Below are 23,013 nucleotides of genomic sequence, written 5' to 3'. Positions count from 1 at the left end.
CTTTGGATAGATGAGTGGAATTATAGTACATATGTTAGTTCTATTTTTATTATTCATTATTTTTTCTCCTTTATTTAGTTACCATGAAATTACAAAGTTATTCATGATTGGGTTTCAGGCATACAATGTGTCCAGCCAGATTCCTTCACCAGTGTCCACTCCCATCCACCAATGCCTCCACCATTTGTCTCCTGGTGACCAGCCTGCTTTGATGAGAGGTGCTTTTGTTTTTTGAAATAAAGTTTTTGAAATAACCGTTGTTATTGGATAACAGCACTGTGGTTTACAGTACAATTACTGATAGGGCTTCATACATAACACTGTATCACCTTTCAGCACCACCTCTTCCTTCCTCCAGCAAAGATGTTGCCCCTTCCCTGTTATACCCCACAGCCCCTCAAGTGAGATGTTTCCCACTGAATATTGATGTTCTCATCTTCTTTGTTTCCATTGTTTTGGGGTATTTGAAAAATAGTTTGGAAATTTGTTTTCCCAAGAAGCTGAACCAACTAGCATTCCAGCAATGTAAATTGTATGAGTTATTTTTTTCCCTGCACATTCCTGCTAACATTAAAAAAAGATGTTTTTAGGGGCCACATCCAGTGGTGCTCAGGGCTTGTTTCTGGCTCTGTGCTTAGGAGTCACTCCTGCTGGGGCTCAGGGGACTGTAGGTGGCGCCAGGGTTGAACCCAGGTAGGCTTCTTCTGAAGCAGAAACCCTACTTACTGTGATATCTCTCGATTTCTTTGCCTTTGGAATTTTTTGATGTAGGCCATAATCACAGGTATGAGGTGATATCTCATTATTGTTTTATCTCATTATCTTCCAGACAATCACTGATGATGAACTTTCTTTCATGTGCCTGGTGACCCTCTACATGTTTTCTTTGATGATAAAGTGTCTCTTTTTAAATTTTTTTCATTCTTCATGACTTTTCTTTTCTCTCTCTTTAAAATTTTTTTCTCTCTTTTTCTCACTTTTAACAATCAATGAAATACACAGTTACAAAGTTGTTCATGATTGGGTTTCAGTCATATAATGTTCTAACACCTGTCGCTTCACCAGTGTAAATTCCCCACCACCCAAGTCCCCAGTTTCCATCCTATCAGTTTCCCTCACCCCCACCCCACTCCCCACATGCCTCTCTGGCAGGCACTTTTCTTCTTTCTCTTTTTCATTTTCTCTTTCTTCATCTCTCTTTCTCTTTCTCGTACCCTCTCTCTCCATTTGGACATTATAGTTTGCAATACAGATACGGAAAAGTTATCAGGTATATCCCTTTATCTACTTTCAATTCTTGTTGTCAGTTCTTGTCCAGAGTGATCATTTCTATTGTTTTTCTGGTCCCTTTTCTATGCTAACTACCCTTTGCCTCCAACACACTTGTGGCAAGCTTCCACGAACACTGACCAGTCTTACTGATCCCTGTTTTCCTGGCCTTGGATATCAGTTTCATGAACTGGAGTGATAGCACAGCGGGTAGGGTGTTTGCCTTACACATGGCCAACCCAGGTTCGATTCTTCTGCCCCTCCTGGAGAGCCTGGCAAGCTACCTAGAATATCCTGCCCGCACAACAGAGCCTGGCAAGCTACCAGTGGAGTATTGGATATGCCAAAAACGGTAACAACAAGTCTCACAATGGAGATGTTACTGATGCCTGCTCGAGCAAATCGATGGACAATGGACGACTATTTTTAAATATATATCCTACAAATGAGTGCAGTTATTCTATATCTGCCTCTCTCCTTCTGACTCATTTCACTCAGCATGATATTATCCATGTTTATCCATTTATAAGAAAATTTTATGACTTCATTTTTCTAAACAGCTGCATAGTATTAAATTGTGTAGATGTACTATAGTTTCTTCTTTATCCATATGTCTGTTTTTGGGCACTCGGGTTGTTTGCTATGGTGAATGGTGCTGCAATGAATATAAAAGTGCAGATGGTGTTTCTGCTGTGTGTTTTTGGGCCTCTAGGGTATATTCCCAGAAGTGGTATTGCAGGGTCATATGGAAGCTCAATTTCTAGGTTTTTGAAGAACGTCCATATTATTTTCCAAAATGGCTGGACCAGATGGCATTCTCACAAACAATGAAGGAGACTTCCTTTCTTCCGCATCTGTGCCAGCACTGGTTGTTCTTGTTCTTTTTGATGTGTGCCAGTCTGTGGTGGGAGATGATATCCTCATTGTTAATTTTATTTTCATCTCCTAATGATTAGCAATGTAGAGCACTTTTTACATGAGCCTTTTGACCATTTGTATTTCTTCTTTGAGGAAGTTTTTTTTTTCATTCATTTTTTGATGGGGTTGGATGTGTTTTTCCTTGTGAAGTCCTACCAGTTCCTTGTGTACTTTGGATATTAACCCCCTTATTAGAGAGGTATTGAGAAAATAATTTTTCCCATTCCATGGGCTGTCTTTGTATCTTGGTCACTGTTTCTTTTGTCATGACCAACAGTGCTTGGACAACCATTTGACCTGGGATCCCGCGATCTCTCAGGTGAAAGTGCTTGTATGCTGAGCTGTCTCTCTTGCCCTTCCCAATTTTCAGTGGGCTTGTTTAGTTTTTATGTTAAGTTTCATGAGTTCCTTATATACCTTGTGCACTAGCACTTTTTATATATAGGGTGCAGATATTTTCTACTATTTGGCAGGATAATTTTTTTTCAAATGATCATATATTTTTACCATAAGAAAAATTTTAATGTTATAATTCTACCGTTTTCATTTCCTTGATTTCTCCCTACTCCCCCTTGCAGTGAGAGTCAAATATTTCACAAAATATCATGGAGTAGTTTCCTTTCTATTAATTATTTTTTGGTCTAATATCTGACTCTTTAATCCATATTGAGTTAATTCTTATGAATGATATGAGATAATTTTTTTGGGGGGAGGAGTGTGCTATAAATATTCCCTATTCCTACTGCCATTTATTAATAAAATTTTCTGGGCCTAGAGCGACAGTAAAGCAAGTAAGGCATTTGTCTGGCTTCTGGCCAATCTTGATTTAATCCCTAGCACAAAATATGGTCCTCTGAGCTCTGCAAGGAGTGACCTTGAGCAGATTCAGGAGTAAGCTCAGAGCACTGTTGAATGTGGCCCAAACTTCTGCCTCTCCACTCCCTAAAAAAGAAATCGTAATTTTCCTATATGCATTAATGCTTTCAGCTCCTTCATTATAAATTAACTGTCCATACGTGTGAGGATTTAATTCTGTGCTCTCATTTGTAGTCCACTGATTATTGTTTGAAAGTCAGAAATGGGATGTCTTGTTCTTTTTCTCAGGATTGCTTTGGATCTTTGGAATCTTTTGTGGTTCCATATGAATTTTAGTAGCTTTTGCTTTATTTCCCTGAAGAAAAGCATTGAGATTTTGATATGATTTCATTGAATATGTATCTTGTTCTGTGTAGAAAGCTCATTTTTACAATGATTACAATATTGGCCCCTCCAGTTCATGGGCGTGGACTATCTCCTCCATCTTCTGTGTCTTCTATTTCTTTGAACATTGGCTTACAGCTTTTGATCTACAAATAATTTTACTTTCCTTACTAAGTTTAGTCTAGGTATATAGTTATTTTAGATGCAGTTACAAGTAAGATTTAAATTTCTTTTTTGTAGCTTGTTGCTTGCTTTATTTGAAGTATATTAAAATCAGATGAAAAGGCCAATTATGTTCTTGAGTGGATATATAGGGAGAAGGGAGAAATATGTCTAAATTTACCCTAAATTAATCTATACATCTAATGTAGCCCTCATTAAAATTCCAATAGTAACTTTTATAACTGAAGAACATATCACTAAGTTTGTATGGAAATATTAATTTAAGGAAACTGCACATTGCATATCCGCTCAACAATTTTGGATTGAATACATGAAACTACAATACAGAAATGAGGGGCCAGAGTGATAGTACAGTGGGTAGAGCGTTTGCCTTGCATGCGGCCGACCCAGGTTCAATCCCCAGCATCCCATATGGTCTTCCCAGCACCGCCAGGAGTAATTCCTGAGCATAGAGCCAGGAGTAACCCCTGAGCATCACTGAGTATGACCCAAAAAGCAAAAAAAAAAAAAATGAGGGAGAGGGTTAAACAAGTGTTTTAAAATATTTTATGACAATTATACTCGAATTTTTATGTTGCTTATATGATTAGGTATCAATTGTTTATTTCAAAAGAAAATGCCCTGTAATATAGCAATTACTGACCAACATAGTATCACAAAGGTAGTATTCAACAAAATATCAATACTTAACCTTTAATCTCAAATTTAGTTCAGTTAATTTGGGGTTGGGCCCAGGCTCTGAGTGATTTCCCTGTGTTCCAGAACTGAGCCATTGCTGTTGAGCATCCATGGCAGTGCTTTTCAAACTCGTAGTCATAGCACATTGGTCCTATAAACAATTCAATAGATTGGGGCCAGGACTAAATAAAAACACAGACACAGATCTGGAGAGAGAGTACAAGGTTAAGGTGTTTGCTTTTCATAAGGTCAACCCAGTTCATCTAGTTTCCTGAGCACCTCCAGGACTGATTCCTGAGCACAGAGTCAGGAATAAGTCCTGAACACAGCTAGGCGTGCCTACCTTCAGAGAAAAAAGAAAAACAACAAAACGAAACAAAACAGAGAGACAGCTCAAATAGAATGAATACATGTCTGGTGCAAGATTATCACCAAACTGTCATATCGTAGACTTCCTGATCAGTATCTCCAAATATGGTCCCAACTCCCCCATCCCACATGACCTCTATGGAAATAGATTAATAAATAAATGAACATATAATACAACTCAATAGAAATTTGTATACATGCTTGGAGTATACTGGGTTTTTGTCTACTACATACTTCTTTATGTGGGATTAAATAAGAAACAGAAAAGCAATGCAAACATCTTAAGTCTTCTGAAACACTTGATCAGAATTTATGTGATCTATTAAAGACTCCACAGTTACAAATTATATTGGAATTCTGACTTTTGTTTAGCTAGTTATTAATTCATTCCTTTAATATAACTCAAAATAAGAAATGCGACATGCAATAAAGATATATAAGGAGCACAGTGCCATGGCTAAGTAGGCATTCAATAAACATTTGAGAAGGTGAATACTTTAATGTACTATCTGGTAATGCTTTGCCTAGTTTTCCGTAGTGTTTATTTATGATTATTATTTGGGGTTCTTCAGAGTGGTGCTCAGGAGACCCATTAGGCCATTCCAGTAGGTATTTAGCTAACTTGGTCAGTGGTCAAGGTTGCCTAGGTAGGATTCCAATCCTGAGGTGTTGGGGCTCCCAGGTCCACCCAGCAGTGTGTAGAAGCCTCCAGAATGATACTTGTGGTGCTCTAAAGGCCATGTGGTGTCCAGAATGTAACCAGGTTGGCTGCATGCAAGGAAGGTTCCCTGAGCCCTACACTTTATCTCGAGCCCTAGAGTTATTTTATTTTTTCGTAAACATCTTTCTTCCACTTCTCTCATAAGCTTCTAATTAAAATAATCACTGGGAAAATTAAACCAAAAATATGTGGATGGAACTTAGCCCAAAGTTAGTGTCACCACAAAGATTGTGGACCTGTTTATATAAGTGATGGCTATGCTTGATTTGGATTCTGATCACATCTATATTATCACAGATTACATTGATGTAGGTACCAAGTGATGACCGAAAATACTCATGAAAGATTTTGGCTAATCTAAGTTTGCTTTATTTAAAGCACGTGATGGTGACCAAGCTGAAGTCTTCAGAATAAACTACTTCAGTTCTCTACTCAACCAACACTTTGTTCTAGAACCATTTAATGATTTACCATATTCTCAGATAAGTGCTGCAGGAAAAAACAGAAACAGCAGTGTCGCTTAAGCCATGTGAAACTTACTATGAGAAAGATTGCATAGAAATAAGATGAAATGGACCAAACAGAAAAAGTCTTCAAAGCAAATAGCTAGATACTGACACATTAAATACAGGAGAACACCAATTCAAAGGCAACGTGCTTAAATCTGGAAATGGGACTCCAAGTTTTCTAACTTCTCATTGAGTGCTTGTTTTGTGCAACATTATGCAAATCATTGAACAATTCCTGGGAATTCTCTTTTCAGAGAGCAGGCCTAGCATGTTCATTCTGGTGATTCAGTTCATTGCTGAACGGACCATTTTCTGGACATTTTTCTACCTGTGATATATGATACCACAGATCATGCTTTTTGGAGAGTAGATATGGTTGGGAGAGTGAATGTATCTAACCAGCTCCTAAAAGGCTTTTCCGAGACAGTAGATATTTCTAATGAAGCAAGCAACTGTGAAGGTACCAAGGGATGAAGGTTGAACAAAGAACAAAATTAGAAGTAGAGAAAAAATTAGAAAATATAATAAAAAAGTTAAAAACCTATGAAGACACTAAATGAAGCAGAAATAGCTGTAAAAAGGACCAAGGAATGACATCACTGGAGTTTTTGTACATATATAAAAGATTATTTTACAGGGCTAAGAAACACGTCCTTCCTGCTAAAGTTTGAATTTAAGTTCTAGTACACCAATTGGGCTGGAGCGATAGCACAGTGGGTAGGGCGTTTGCCTTGCATGTGGCCGACCTGGGTTCGATTCCTCCATCCCTCTCGGAGAGCCGGCAAGCTACCGAGAGTATCCCACCCGCAGGGCAGAGCCTGGCAAGCTACCTGTGGAGTATTCAATATGCCAAAAACAGTAACAACGTCTCACAATGGAAACGTTAGTGGTGCCCGCTCGAGCTAATTGATGAGCAACGGGATGATACTGACAGTGACAGTGACAATACACCAATTGATTTTATTCAACAAAACCTTACTAAGTGGCTCTCACATGCCATTCAGTTGTAAAGTTTTAACTTTTATTTATCCAGTGCATGCCTGGCATTGTGCTAGCACTGATAGTGATAAGAAATTTTACAAAATAACCTCTTTTCAAGGGGCTTCCATGAGTCTCTACAGAAGTTCACATAACAAATTTAACTGGGAATTTTTGGGAAATGAGACATGAAGATGAGTATAACGAAATGATCCTACTTTTAAGATGATCTTCTGTTCATCTTTTTTTTTTAGATCTCCTCAAATTACTTCTGTGAGAGGGTATGTGTGATAATTTATTGTCCATTGAGGAATGAGAATATGAGATGAGAATATGAGGGCGAAATATGATTTGAGAACAAGTGCTTCTATCCAACTTCAATACCATTAAAAACTGATCTTTTAACCGAGTTACAGGTTTTAAAATCGGGAAGCTATTTATTTCTACATTGTTCCCTTCTAAAGGAAAATATTTTCATGATCATCTAAGAATATAGACTGAATTATAGAATATGTATTTATCATCCCAAGTCTTCTAAGACTTAAAAATGATTCTTCAATTTTCAAGTGGTTACTCAGGCAAAATTGGTCTTTTCTCCAAAAGTTCATAAATGCTTCAAACTCTTCAAACTCAGACCTTGACAGTCTTATATGCAAACTTTCCCACTGGAGAGAACTTACCAGGAGGGACATAAATATCAAAATATATGCCACTTTTCATGACATGGTGAAACATCTAAGGGGACTTTTTTTAAATAAACGTGCATTAAAATGATTAATTCAAAAATTCGTCTTGGGAGTTCTAAAGGGCCTTAGGAACATGACATACTCTTGAGAGTTAGTGTTGAGTCAAAGAAAAGGTCAAGTTTTTATACTCTCCTATAAGACCTTTCTTATAAACACTCACCAAGGCACTATCCTTTGTACTTTGGTCTAACACTTGCAAATCACGCTATTAGCCTTTAGTAGCCATTGGAGACTTGTAAGAATTAAGTATCATTTGGATAATTTATTTTATCTATTGCATAGTACCATGACAACGTTTTCATATTTTAAATTCTTATGTAGGAATAATAATTATTACAATACCACAGAGCAAAAATAAATGTGTGTTTAAAGCATGGCAGTGTTTAAAATTACCTGCCTGATGAGAATTTTACACTAATTACATTAGAAAGATCTCTGATTACTTCTTCTTAATTGCTACTTATACTCTCGGGGGGGGGGGGAAGATCCAAAAATTTCAAGGTAACAGGCTACATAACTGCTAGCACCAAAATTATACTCAAAAGAATATTCACACTGTTGAATCAGCCAGTTAGAGAAAGGTGAGGCAGCTCAGTATGAAAGACTTTTTAAGGGGAGAGAGGAGCTATGGAAACATTTTGTTTACAATAATAGAAGATGAAGGACACAGGCAAGAAAATAATAACACCACCAGATTCTGTCCTGTGTGAATCACATCTAAATCCCAGAGGGTTCACCCAAAAGCACCATCAGACAATGCTGCATAGGTTTGTGGGCCACACAGGTTCTTTCTCTGCATCAGATCCCAGACTTTTCTCTTTATCTTCCTCTTCATCTTCTTATTTTTGTGATTTTTTGGTCTAGTTTAAGTCACTTAAAGTACTGCAAAAAGTTTATTTTTGATAGGCCAAAGGTCATTTTTAATTAGCTAAATATAAAGAGTAGATGTGGCTGTAATTCTAGAAAGATTGGGGTAGACTGAGGATTTGTTCCTGAGCTAGGGAGTGGAATGAGGTCCTGGGATGAAGAAGAGCAGAGGGAGGGTCTCCACGACCCTGCAGTTCTGTTATTTCCATTCTGTAAGGAAGGTGGTGGGATACTTTTCTTGAAGCCCACAGCATTTGACTAACCTTGGCTCCAAATACCAAGATGACACATACTGAAAACAAGGCCTTTCCCGGGCATCTTGGAGAGCCCACAGGTACATCCTGGATGCAGATAGAGGCTGGTAAATAGTGGGCTTTCAGTAAATATTTATTGATTGAATAGATATTTAATCACTTCTATGATGAAACAGCTCAGTAGCATGTTTGAAGAAAATTTCTAAATCAAGATGGGCATGTAGCACTCATATCATTTATTACATTCTATTCCACCCCTCACTCCCCACCAACACTCCTGGAACAAACCTGTGAGCTGTGGTTGGGCCTCCAAGAGGTCATTCCTAGCAAGGGTCAGATGGACCCATGGGGCCGGGCACTGATGCTGCTTGGTGCTTCCTGCAGGGGGAAACCAGTGCGTGTTGGGGCCCTACAGAGCTACATCCAGCAGTTCAGCGGAGCAGCACATGTGGTGCAGGAATTTAATTTAGACCCTTGTGCATGCACATCCTATCCCTCTGGCTTCTGAGCTGTCTCCCCAGCTCCTTTTAGTCTAGGATTTCACTTTCCCAGACTCAAAAGCACTAGAATAATCCCTTTGAGGATCCAGGAAGGAAATCCTGAGGTTTTCAAAATGACAGTTATAATTGTTTGTGAAAAAAGGTTTTAATTTTATATTTTTACTATTTTTCAGGTGGGGGTTTGGATCTCACACAGTAATGCTCAAATGCTACTTCAGGCACAGTGCCTGGGGATTACACCTGGCAGTGTTTGAGGTACCATATGGTACAGCTATTGACCTTGGGGAAAACATGCCCTTCAATGCTAGGGACCAACCCTGATAAATAGGGTCAAAGCAGGAGCATGATGGAGGATTAAGAAAATGAGACAGAAATTAGATAGAAAGCATGAGTGGGCTCAGGCGTCTAACAGCCTCGTCTACAGAGAGTCCCAACTTCCTTCATGTTCAGTATTCACTGCTTTGAAGCAGGACTCATTAGGAGAAGAGCAGAATTCTTTGATCAATTGCCTAATGGTTCTAATTGAACCAAGGGCCTCAGTCTATCAAGACAAACATCTTTACAGTGGGCTTATCGAAAGGCATAGCTCCCTCAGGAAGAGCAGATAGAGGAGTCACAGGAACTTGGCCTCGGTAGCTTTCCACATCACGTTTCTGTCTCCTGCCCATTCTGCCTTTATCTTCATTCTCTCAGTCTTGTTCCTTTGTTTCAAGAACTCCAACCCTCTGCACTACCTACCAGCCTTTTCCTCGTTCTGAAATGGAATAATAGAAGACCCAAATTATACAAGTTGGGGGCTTGGGCCACTCCTGATCTGGCAATGCAGTGCTTGGTACAGCAGTGATTGGGGGTCCCCAGCTCTGCAGCCAGTGATGTTTGCAGGGTCACGTTGTGCCAGGGTTATAACAAAGGGCCTTGTGCATGTGCCCAAGCTATGCCTGTGGCTCCAGAACAAAGGTTTTTTTTTTTCTTCAAAAGTTTAAAAAGAAAAAATGTAAGCTATCCACCTGGAGGATAACTTTTCAAATTGGTTGAAAAAAACTGGAAGGAAAAATTCAATCACAAGTACCAAGTAACCTTTCTGAGTGAGTTTTCCTTTAATAAATGAGTTTTTGACTGGCTTGGTTCATTCCGTAGGAGAAGCCAGGTGAAATGAAATTCGAATCACTTCTTCCGGAGAAAGAAACCAACAACAAAATAGAACAAAACAACATCCGCTTCCTTCTGAGGCAAACCATCAGAACAGATCACAACCTCAAATCACGAAGCAATTTATAGTGAAAAAACTGCCTTTGTGGAAACCCACCTTGCACACAGTTACCCATTCATACAGCTGGTCAGGGAAGCAACTCGCGCATTTGGGGACTGGATCCCATACACATTTTATTTCTTGAGTTTTGCTTTTAAATTAAAATGAGCTAGTACTAGCCAGTAACTTTACTTATTTGTTCCCACTCAAGTCCCTTGAGGCTCCAGCACTTCACAGTGAAATAGAGGCTCCTGTAGCCCCAAATGGCCCTCATGTGTATTCAATTGCTATCAGTTGCAGTTCAATGATTGCAAAAAAATCTGCTGTGGAAACAATCTGCTTTAACCTGGGTTTTCTCAGCACTTTGTGTTCCTACAACAATTTTCCTTGATGGCCCTATTCCTCAATCAAAGGAAAACAATTTAATTTTAAATTGAAGTAAATGAGAAATTGATGCGTATTCCTTCTAGGCAAAACTTGAACACAACTAGTCTGATGCCACGAAATAGAACTCTTTGGGGAAGAAACACTTAGCATTTTTACTTCAATGTTTCACGGAGCCCATCCTTCGCTTTCTATTTCATTTTTAGTGATGGTTCTTAGTTTTTAAAAGCCCACAACACTCTCTCCTGCCCATTCTCATCTTCCTATTGTTTCTTTGGTAAGACCGCAGACATGGGGATACTTCAACTTTGGGCCTCAATGTCTGTAGTCCCAGTAAAAAGCTCTGCTCTCACAACTCAAAGGACGAGTCCTTGTGGCTGCCTCATCACCCTATGACTGCCCTGCATCTCAGCTCTGCTACTCAACAATGAACTCAGATTATGTTTACTAGTTATAAAATAAACTCATTCAAAAGGCATTGTTGGTCTCAAAAGTGTGTGTATGCCTGTATGTATGTGTAGTGAAGACTTGGAAATGTGTGTGTGTGTGTGTGTGTGTGTGTGTGTGTGTGTGTAGCAAAGACCTGGAAACATGGTATCTAAGAAATGAGGTTGCTGATCAGCTGTTCATCAAATGGCAGTTTTATTGCTTAATGCTTAAGTTTGAGATTACCAGTTTTCTTTTTGTCTTCCTTCACAGCAGAAAAAAAAAGTTTGGCTAACCAGTTATACAAGCCGGACAGGATATCTGTAAAGATACAAAAGCTCTAAATGAGATACTAGAATAATTGGGATTAATAGACATATACAGGGGCCTCTATTTTCAAAAAGCAGAAAACATATTCTCTTTTAATGCATATGGAATATTCCTCAGGATAGATCACATATTAGGACTGAATTCAAACATAAATAAATTTACCAATACAAAAATCATACCACATGGAGTCACCAGACACAACTCCATGAAGACAGAAATTAACCATAAAAGGAAGTGGAAAAAAATTCAACACCTGTAGGCTAAACTACACACTGCTAAATAAAAGCTGAGTCAAAAAGAAGAAATGAAAAACAAGGGAGAAATGAAAAACATCTTAGAAACTAATGAGAATGAAGTAGCAAACTAGCAAAATCCATGGGACAGAGCAAAAGCTGTACGAAGGGGGAAATTCATAGCAAATCATTAGGAAATTAGCAATATGATTGGGAAAGAAGAAAATGTCAAACCAATAACCTAAATTCACATCTTAAATATGAGGAGAAGAATGCTGGAGAGATAGTATGGTTGATAAGATGCTTGCCTTGCACAGGACCAATCGGGATGTGAGCTCTGGCATCTGTGTGGCCTCTGAGCACCGCCAGCAGTAATTCCTGCGTGAGAGTCTGGAGTCACTCCTGAGAACACTCCTGCCTTGTGTTGCCCCCAAACTAGAAACAAACAAACAAAGCCCCCCCTAAAACAAAATAAAAATCCTGAAAAAGGAACAACAAATAAATACTAAAACTGGAAGAAGGAATGAAATAATAAAAACTAGAGCAGAAGTCTGTATGATTGAAATCAAGAAAGAAATACAAAGAGTCAATGAAACCAGGGGCTTGAGTGATAATACAGGGAGTAGGATCCTTGCCTTGCATGCAGCTGGTCTGGGTTCGATTTCTGGCACACTATTTGGTCCCCCAAGTCTTTCCAGGAGTAAAGCCTGAAAACAGAGCTAGGAACAATCCCTGAACACAGTCAAGTGTGGCCCCAAAGGAAACAAAGAAAACAGTCAATGAAACCAGGAACTGGTTCTTTGAAAGAATAAACAAAATAGACAAATTTTTGGCTAGACTCATGAGAGGAAAAAAAAAAAAAGAAAAAAATGCCCAAATAAACTGTATCAGAAACAAAAGTGGAAAAATTACAACAGAATCTTCAAAAATTTAAGATATCGAAGGTTAATATGAACAATTTTACTCTGTAAGTTGGAGAACATATCAAATAAATATTAATGTGTTCTACCAAATAAATGTTTAATATGCAAGATATAGAAAAAACTCACAAAGATCAACGACAACAGAACCAAAATTTCTCTCAATATATGGGGCGAGGGAATGCACAGACACATCTCTGAAAAGACAGAAAAATGACCAAAAGACACAATAAAAATGACTTATTATCAGGGAAATCATAATCACTTATTATTAGGGAAATCTAAATCAATATTAACAATCAGATATATCATTTCACACTGATGAGAATGGCACATATTCAAAGAACTGGGAACAATCAATGTTAGTGGGGGATTGCCATACAAAATGAAGCTCTCATCCGCTGTGGGTGGGAATGTTGCTAGATCAACTCCTGTGAAGAAAAGTATGGAAATTTCTCAGGAAAGTAAGAACAAAGCTGCCATATGACCCAACAATTCCACTTCTTGGTATCTATTCGCGGCATACAAAAACATTAATTCTAAAGGACTTACTCATCACAGTACTTAGCACAATAGCTAGGATATGGAGTCAACATCTGTATCCAGTGACAGATGACTGGATAATGAAGGTGAGGCATATATCCACAGTGGAATACTATGCAGCTACAAAGAATGATGAAATCATAAAATTTGTAACTTGCATAGACCTGAAGGCTACCATGTTAAACGAGGCAAGTCAGAGGGCAAATACTAGATGGTTTTACTTATCTGTGGCAGATAAAAGAACAGGAAAAGGGAATGTCAGTTATGAAAGGTAGGATACCTATATTAACTCAGTCCCTAGATGACAAAACTGAGGAGGACAAAGAATGGAAGAAATCGAGGGAGGAAATAAGAAGGTGTAGATGGGAGGTAAAAGAAGCAGGAGGTAGGGGCCATAAATACATAGGCAGTGTGGCAATATGGGTCTGGTATATCTGAGCCACAAAACCAATAAAACTGAAGGCATGAGATCAAATGACAACAATAATACTTAAAAATGTGCCTGTGGAGACTGGTGGGGGAGAGGGAACCTGAGGACACTGGTGGGAGGAAGTTAACCCTGAAGGCGAGATTTGTGCTGGAAACTCAATTATAGACACATTTGGCTGTCCTAGGTTCAAACTGAAGGGCAAAAAGATGAATATTGAGAGGGGATATTTAAAGAGAATTTCTTATAAATAAATTATTCATTAATGTTTTTTCATAGGAAGAACATATTTATGAAGATTCTGAATATTCAAGAATCTATTAACAAATATTCTTCATGAATATATTTATGAGAATAAAAATTTAAGATATTATGAAAAATATTCATGAAGAATATATTTTGGAATATTAAAAACATGTTCAGAGACTGAGGAGTCTAGAGCATAGTCCGTGCAGGCAACTGTCCAACTCTGCTTCAGTCCCTGACACCATGTGGTCCTTGAGCGCTGCTGGGTATAGCCTGGATGGGGCCTGGTTCCCACACTGTGACCCTCGCTGTTTCAGGCACCGTGGGGCACCTCAACCCCTTGCAGTTGTATGGCCTACATGGTTGGTTGAGAATTGCTAAGAGGGGATCCCAGAGCACTTTTAGAAACAGAATATCTGTTCATGAGAGTATACATATTCAAGAACATATTTTTTAGTCCTGGAAGCTGCAGAGATTAACTTAACATTTTTAAATGTATGTGCACTGTAGCACTGTTCCTTTGTTCATCGATTTGCTCGAGCAGGCACCAGTAACATCTCTATTGTGAGACTTGTTATTGGTTTTGGCATATTGAATATGCCACAGGTGGCTTGCCGCACTCTGCCGTGCGGGCAGGATACACTCAGTAGCTTGCCGGGCTCTCTAAGAGGGACAGAGGAATTGAACCTGGGTCGGCCGCGTGCAAGGCAAACGCCCTACCAGCTGTGCTATCACTCCAGCCCTTAAATGTATGTAGGGGTGAGTTATGATGGGGCTGGTGAAGACGGGGTCAATGCATTGAATTTTGCAGGTCAAAAATTTGATCCTGGGACCAGAGACAAAGTACAGGGAAAAGGTGTTTGCCTTACCCCAGTTCAATCCCCAACTGCATATAGTCTCCTGAGCCCTGCCACGGGGGACTCCCTAGTACAGAGCTAGGAGAACATCCAGAACATCCTCATCACAGGCAGGTGTGTACGTCCTCCCAACACCCCTGGCCCAGCCCACATGCTAAGTCTATCACCATTACACGATCCCCTGGAGCCTACACAAAGCATCTGATCTCTGGCAAGGGTGGTGGCCAAGGGTGACCATGGTGACCATGTCGCGCTTCAGCAAGTCAAACATCATTTGTCCTGGCACGAGCCTCGGATGAAATAACTTATATTACATTTATGAATAGCTGATCTCAGATCTTCCCTGGAACCTATACTATAGATATTTTGGGATTTTTTAAAATTAAACTCTAATCTCTCAAATGACTTATGGCCATTTCTCTCTTCCCTAAGGAAGCAGAACCCAAGGAACAAGATTTGGTTTTACGAGTGCGGTGACTTCCTGGCTGGTTAATGTGTGCAACTTTGCATCCTGAGAGAGAAACAACCTCAGGCGGTGTCTTAGGAACAGGTTATCACAACATATTTGTTAAGGCAGTGAGGTGGAGTTTTATTTCACCCGTTTATTATCATTTAAAATATATTAAACTTTTTACATAGCAGAAGCAGAAATTTTAACTGTACATAGCAGCCTACAAAAAATACAATAAACGGTAATATAAACTTCACAAAAAACAAAAACTTACATCAACCAATGATATATATTAAGATTCCATTTCAATAAGGATCTAAAGAAACATAAATATTCACCTCTGACAACATTTTGTGTGTTTGTGCGTGTGTGTTTGTGCGTATGTGTGTGTGCGTGTGTGTGTGTGTGTGTGTGTGATGTAAATTTGGGGAAACTCTCTAGCCACAATCAACTTTCTTAGACTGTAAGATTCTTTTTTAAATCGTAAGATGAAGCAATAGCCAATGGGTATGGTGAGGTCTGAATCTTTGATCTCTCTCGCTCCATCTAAAATGAGGTGCTCCCCTTGCAGGGCTTTCCTAAGCTTGCTCCTGTTCTTACTGAGGATGTGTATGAAAAATGGAGGCTCTTCCAAAACTGGAACTGACACCAAACAAAGGTAAGCCACAAATCCAAACTGTGCAGATAGAGAAACATGCTCTGTCCTTTAGAAGGTACGCATATTGGTGAAGAGGCGCCCACTGCTCAGGTAGCACAGCTGAGGCAGGCTCAGGACAGAAGGGTTCTTTCCAGCCCCTTTCTTCACAGCTGAAGCCTGAGGTGGCTGCAGAGATGCAGGTGAAACCGGATATAGGTGGGCAACTGTATGCCAGCAATGCCAGGCTCAGGGCCTGTCTTCCTGTAACCACTGCTCTTCTCTCTCTGTGCCCTGCAGTCTGCTGGGAACTGCTGGTAAAGATCCTCAGAAGGGTCCCATCAGCCCTGCAAGGCGCACGAGCTGGTTCTTTGCCCTGTCACTCCTGGGCTACGACTGAAAGACTTGGGGAACAACTAAGGCATATAAATGAACAAGACATGGAGAATTAATAAATCCTGAAAACATGTGCTGCTTCTTTTCTGTCAGATTTACACTTTCCTGAGTAAAGTACACAAAAACCTCACATGATGTCTTTTAAAAACACCAGGACACTATCTGTTATATTCACTGCACCCATAAAGGCAAATCTAAGCCAAGCTCAGGTGTCTCAAAAACATCCACCATGTAATTATGAATGCTATCACTATCACTATCACCCTGTTGATCCTTGATTTGCTCGAGAGGGCCCAGTAATGTTTCTGTTCGTCCTAGCCCTGAGATTTACCAAAGTATGAATACTATTTTTAAAAAGGAAATATTTTATCACTTGAGAACAACCCTTCATTTGCAAAATGGGAGATAACTTTCTGATGGTGATATAGGAGGCTAAAGGTGTATGTGTGTGTAGGAGGGGCTCCTTTGGTCCATTTGCTGCAATGTCTCAGAACTGGGAGATCTCAGCCCAGTGAAACGACCTTTGCTGACCATACACGTGCTTGGGCGTCTGTCTGCCAATCATCAGAATCTTCTAAAATACTGACACCATAAACACTTAAAAAGAACGGTTTGGAATACACCTGGATAGGACCAAGGAGATAGTGAAAGCAAATTAATATGGGCCAGTCTTATTGCTCACAAACGCTGTCCTGGTGCCGCTGTGCGCAGAGCCTACTTCCTGAGTTTTGGGCTGGAGGTCACATCTTCTTCAGAGAGATCCTGGAAATTCCTGAACATGAGGATAGAATTATAGATCTTGAGTGCTGGGCCCAGTTTGATGTTCATCACCTTGACGATGTCTGCTTGGGTCAGAAGGAGGAAGGCTTTGCCATCAATCTGCTGCAAGGAAGTAAGCAAACACCAGTTTAGAACATCCCTTGCTGCCCATTCACTCCCAGGGAGCGAGCTGTGAGCTGGTACCCACTGTGGGCCTGGTACCTGGAGAGCCAGGGCCCCCTCATGGAGCTTGTCTTCCCCCTCTCTCTTCCCTGGGTGCTGAAGCTAAGTTATGTGGGAAAGGTGCTCATCTGCTAAGCAGGAATTCAAGATCCATTGACTGTTTCCAGGCTAATTCCCGCTGCTGCATATAAGAAATCCTGGCTTGACTTTATCAAGGGCCTTAAAAAGAACACAATTTCATCAACCAAAGAAATATCTGGGGATTTCCCCTGAGGACACTGTGGTCCTAGTACTATAGTACTATACTCTAGTACTCCTTGGAGTGGTCAAGTACTGGAAGCCATCTAGGCATCCCCCAAACTACAGGGGTTCAATAAATCACAGTGAGTCACTGAAATTCAAGTCTCAGGGAATCCTTTCCCAATTACAACTTGTGTGATTTTACAATGTTACTTGAAAGATCGATTTTTTTTTTTGGTTTTTGGGTCACACCTGGCGATGCTCAGGGGTTACTCCTGCACTCAGGAATTACTCCTGGCCATGCTCAGGGGACCATGTGATGCTGGGAATTGAACCTGGGTCGGCTGCGCGCAGGGCAAACGCCCTACCCGCTGTGATATTGCTCCAGCCCCGAAAGATTGGTTTTACTTTATACAACTGGATGTGTGTGCCTACATTTCTATATAAAGTTAAATTATTTGAAGTCTATACTAAATATTAAAGGAGGTTAAATTTGGCTGATGGAATAAATGCTTAGTTGTTGTTTTCTCCTGTAAAGCCTGTATTGGGGTTTTTTCCTCTATGATAAAGGCTACAGTAGCAGAAAAACACCAGATTTTATAAATAAATAAAATAAAAAAAATAAAAAAAAATAAAGAAAATAAAGTTTTTCTTTATTGACATTCAGAACAGTGAAATTAAGAGCTTAGGTGAGTGGCCTGGTGTAGTCTACGTTTTCACGGCTCCTAGAGGCTCTGAAAGTGCTTAGAGCCTGAATCCTGTAAACTATAGGTGTCTCTGACCTACACCCTTGTCTCCTACCTACAGTCTGGCTCAGAATGAATTCTGTCTCCCAAACAAAAAGATGGACAGAAAGGGTTGCCCATGGGAACACCTTTTCGTGAACCCCCATGTGGGTGCGGTTCTAATCCTTCTCGGTTAATGATACAAACCCTTTGGTGTCCATGTCTCTCTGACGAAGCAGCGATCACCAGGGACTGTGGTGTGGGGGGTGGGGGGGGTGGGATTTTGAAGCCTCAGAGTTTTCTAAAGCTTCCTGTGCACTTAGGACATATTGTCTGATGAAGCATAGCCCGTTTAAAGAAAAAACGGTGTATTTCCCACTGAAGAGAAAAATAATTCTCCCTTCTTCCCTTCCACAATGAATTTAGCTCCAGTATTTTCAAGCCAGATTCACTGGCTTGAAAAGTTCTGGCCAGCTGTCCTAAAAATTAGGCAATGATGGTGGCCATGGCCATAATAATCAAGAGTATGGAGGATAATATTAGTCCTCTCTGTGTGTTTAATCCTCCAAGGAACTCTGAAAAGCAGATAAGGAAATGAGCAATAGAGGGCTGAGGACTTGTTGCAGGCCATGCAGCTCCCTGGGGGTGATGCTGTGATTACTGCAGGCAGACCCTAAAGGTTCCAGAGGAGACACTCTGCTCTGCATTGCTGTCACCCACCTGGTTCCTTTCAGAACCACACTAGGGACAGTGAACATTGTGAACTCTAAGGGGTTTCCTCCAACTGGTCCCTGTTTTACAGAGGAGGGACAAGAGAGCTAATTAAGTGACCTGCCCCTGGTAATGCTGTTGGTCACAGAGACAAACCTGAGCTAAGTGCCGAGAAGGGACCATGTACAAGAGACTCCACTCCCTGGGCTCAGGTGAAACCAGGTGAACTGACTATCTGCTGGCAATGACCCAGGCTGACACCACAGTGTGAGTTCCTGAGAAGCAGTGCAGGCTGAGCTCTGGGGGCGCAGAACCCCAACTCATATAGCACCTCCCCTGAGCCACATAGGCTGTGAGCTTGAGACAGGAAGGAGACTTCAGCCTGAGTGTCGTCCTCTAGAGTTCTAGAAAAATGATGGAGATCCCTGACTCAAATCAGCCTGGACATGGACTGAGATCAGCTGCCCTTCTGATGAGGTCCCTTAGCCTCCACCAGCGATGTGCCCTGCTGTGCCACAGGGCACTGACTGTGGGCTGCCTCGCACAGGGCAAGCCACAGTGAGCAATGATCACCACCGGCAGCAGCAGCATTTCAGGGATTTTAACTCCAAAATGTGTGCTAAGCAGTTCGGTATATTCTCTGTGAGGACAAGCAGGAAGGGGCAATTCCACAGGACCCTGTGGCTTCTCTGCACACCTGCGCCTGCTCAGGCATGTACAGAGCAGGGCCACGGGAAAAGCATGACTCCATCTGCTGTGGTCAAACACTCGCTCTCCTGCTGCAGACCTGGTGGGAGCCCGAACTGCCTAATACCACAGTGCAGAGGCGCCATGACACCCATGAGTCTAAGTGACCGACTGAATGTGTTCAAATAGCCTGTTTCTTGAGCACAGCGTATGGACTGTGCCAGGGGAGGCTCATGCAGCTGAGCCCCGGGTGCTCATCGGCTCTTTCCTGCCTGGACCACCTCGCCTTGCCCCCCGGGCCCCCAGCCCTCTTATTAACACTCATAGTGAATGGAAAAAAAGTGCTCTGGGTCTAGAAATATGGCATATATATACATATATAAAATTTTCCTCATTTCCTACCTCTTTCTTGAAGCACTTGGCATGCTCTTCGCAGCCCAGAAGAGACTGTACAAACTTAGCCACCTACAGTGCAAGATGAAAAGCCTGAATTAAAACATGCACCTGAAATAATTTGAGGTTGTAGTAATTCAACATCTGAGTAAAATATACATCAAATGCTCCAAACACTTGGGATTAAGATGCTGCCAAGTCAGCCTTCCTCAGCTCAGAAGGCGGGCCTCTGTTGGACCTCATGCCTACGCCTCTACAAGGCTGCCATTATGATGATGAGGAGGACAGATCACATGGGTGGGGAGCTCTGGGGCTCTGGAATCTTCTCTCCTTCTCTTCCCAGGCGCCCTGTGGGGTGCGGGGGGGTCTGGGGCCACTTGGCCTTCTGGCAGCCTGCAGGTCTGGCTCTTCTACCTCGTCCGAGTCTCCAGTCACTACACAGAATGTGGCCGGCACAGGAACTCAGGGGACCTGTGCCAACTGGATTCCCACGTGAAGGACAATTTGAAACTGAACCCAAGTGGTTGACCAATGTGCTCAAGATCCCATGTGGCCAGTAAGTGTTGGGCATGGGTCTGGATCTCGGGCTTTTCTGCCCACCCCCCCAACTGAGTGTTTTTTTTTCTTTTTTGGGTCACCCCTGGCAATGCTAAGGGGTTACTCCTGGATCTGCATTCAGGAATCACTCCTGACATTGCTCAGGGGACCATAGGGGATGCTGGGGATCGAACTCAGGTTAGCTGCGTGCAAGGCAAACGCCCTCTTCACTGTGCTATCACTCCGGCCTCCAAACTGAGTTCAATAGAGAGTAACTATCATGTTTTTTTCACTGCGACACCAGACAAAAGTACCCCGAATTCCTCTGAATAGAGAGACCAGGTGAGAATCTCCCTGGTGGCTTTGAAGTCCGGGAATGTTCCAGATGATTCTTTGGGGAGCTGACTGAAATGTCATGAAGTTAGACTTCTCTAACAACTGGAATCACAGTGGGGCCCTAGAGCTTGTGCACGGCCTGGCCCTGCAGAGACTCGGGTGACAGAAAGCAGGGAGGCGGCCAGAGAGTGCTGGGGATGCGACTCTGCAGGCGGAAATGCCTGCTGTCTTCTTGTTTCCTACTCTGGTGCTCCAGCTCTCGTGTCCACTGCAGTGTGTGCAGCAGAAGACCAGCGTGCACAGGGGCCTTATCTCCCCCCCAGCATCCTGGGCTCTCGGGAGCCCTCGGGAAGCGACTACCTAGCCCAGAGCCTTCACACCGTGCAGAGGAATATCATGATATTGGCTCATTATCAGCTGAAGAGTGGTGGTTTGTGTGCTAGCACCAGACACCCATGTGTGCTCCCCTGAATCTCTGTCTTCTGTCAACTGTACTTTGCCAAATATAATGATTTCAGAACATCTTTTTTTTAGGTGCAATCCACATGTTGTCATCAACTCGACTCACCTCTGATGCCAAAAATACTATCTTGAGTCATTTATAATCATCCCTCTAAACTGCAGGATGATGAGAATTGAAAAAGAGAGACAACACCTCCCCCAAACAGTCCTCATGCTACCCCGACGCGAGTGTATCTTCAAAGGGAGGGGGACGGGAGGGGGTCAGCTGCCCCCACAGGACTTGGTGCTTGTTACTTCTTAGCCACTTCAGCTCAGGGCATGCTCGGAAACCAAGTCTACCTGCTCCTACAGTTCTCTTTCCCAGGGGGACGGGAAGTGTGGAGTGTGGGTCTGGGGTCTTCGAGGAGCCCAGATAAGTCTGGAAATGCTTGTTGGGCATGTTGCAGAGACAGTCACAGGGGCAAGTGCCAGAGCAGGGATGAAAGGTCTGCGGTCTGGGACACTGAGGGCGGCTGCTCTTCCCTTCACCCCTACAAGACTCCTGCAGTCAAGTAAGTCCTGACCAAGGCTGAGGGAGGTCTCTGCCCCGGGAGCATGGCTAGCCTGCACATCCCGTGAGTTTGCAGGTGGGTGAGTGATGGGAGACTGCGGGAAATGATGACAAAGAAAGACTTGTAAATCCCCACAGTACACGCTCACATATGCTAAAATCCACAAGAGAGGCATAAAGGCTACGGGGATTCTAGAAGGGACAGATGGTCTGTCAGGTGGGAGCTCAGGAAGGGCCTTGCCGGGGGAGGGGGAGCTGGGAGCTGAGAGGAGCACTGCTGGCGGCTCAGCGTGTCTCCCTGGGCCTGTGGATGTTACCCACGGGCAGCCAGAAGGGAAGAGGGGAGGAGGCCAAGGCTGGGGAGAGGCCACGGTTTCCAGCTGGGCTTGTCCTTCTCACAGCAGGCAGCCGTGGGCTCTGGCAGCACCTCGGACCCACCTGCAGCGTCCTGCAAACCACTCTTGGATCTGGGTACAGGATTCAGGATTCAACAGCGGAGCACTTGTCTGGCTTGTGCAAATGGCCCTGGGTTCAGTTCCCGCCCCCCGCCCCACGCCTCCCCGATTACACACACACACACACACACACACACACACACACACACACACACACACACACACACACACACACACACACACACACACACTCTGCTGGAGTAATTAAGCCAGATTGGATAAAGTACTAGGCATACATTTACACATTTTCTGGTTTATTCTATCTAAAGTGCTCAGGCAGGGGAGCAGAGCAGGAGAAAGCCCGAGAGCAGGGTGAGGCAGGGCAGCAGCTGGGAGACAGCTACCGCAGTTAGTGGGGGGAGCAGTAAGGACCCATCTTGGGGCTGGAGCAACAGCACAGCAGGTAGGAGCTTGCCTTGCATGCTGTTGACCCGGGTTCAATTCCCAGCATTCCATATGGTCCCTTGAGCACTGCCAGGAGTAATTCCTGAGTGCAGAGCCAGGAGTAATCCCTGTGCATTGCAAAACAAACAAACAAAAAAAAACATTTGGCCGGACGAGCCTCACCCATGAGAGAACCTGCAGAAAAACCCAGGTACAAGGGACCCGTGACTGAAATCTCCAAGCTTGCTCGGAGCAGGACTGGGCTTCCTTCTCCCAGGTTCCAGGTTTTCCAGGAGCTTGGCA

General features: G+C 42.4%; 1 protein-coding gene and 1 long non-coding RNA gene across 2 annotated transcripts in view; one reads left to right on the top strand and one right to left on the bottom strand.

The window, feature by feature from the left end:
• The first annotated feature begins 15,234 nt into the window (after positions 1 to 15,234).
• Positions 15,235 to 22,405, top strand: LOC129401979 (uncharacterized). The gene is made up of 3 exons (XR_008628476.1): positions 15,235 to 15,357; positions 15,830 to 15,916; positions 21,394 to 22,405. It is a non-coding gene; the product is annotated as an uncharacterized LOC129401979 (long non-coding RNA).
• The window catches only part of L3MBTL4 (L3MBTL histone methyl-lysine binding protein 4), a 487,327-nt gene continuing 479,732 nt past the window's right edge, over positions 15,419 to 23,013 (bottom strand). Inside the window, exons 18-19 of the mRNA XM_055125658.1 lie at positions 19,996 to 20,058; positions 15,419 to 17,170 (exon numbers count right to left, since the gene is read on the bottom strand). Coding sequence (XP_054981633.1) covers positions 17,003 to 17,170; positions 19,996 to 20,058 — 231 coding nt within the window. The 3' untranslated portion in view covers positions 15,419 to 17,002. The remainder of the gene's footprint in view (positions 17,171 to 19,995; positions 20,059 to 23,013) is intronic.

The sequence above is a fragment of the Sorex araneus genome, chromosome 2 (genome assembly GCF_027595985.1).
Source record: "Sorex araneus isolate mSorAra2 chromosome 2, mSorAra2.pri, whole genome shotgun sequence".
Lineage (NCBI taxonomy): Eukaryota > Metazoa > Chordata > Mammalia > Eulipotyphla > Soricidae > Sorex > Sorex araneus.
The sequence above is the reverse complement of the archived record's forward strand: the minus strand, read 5'-3'. Positions and strand labels throughout refer to the sequence as shown.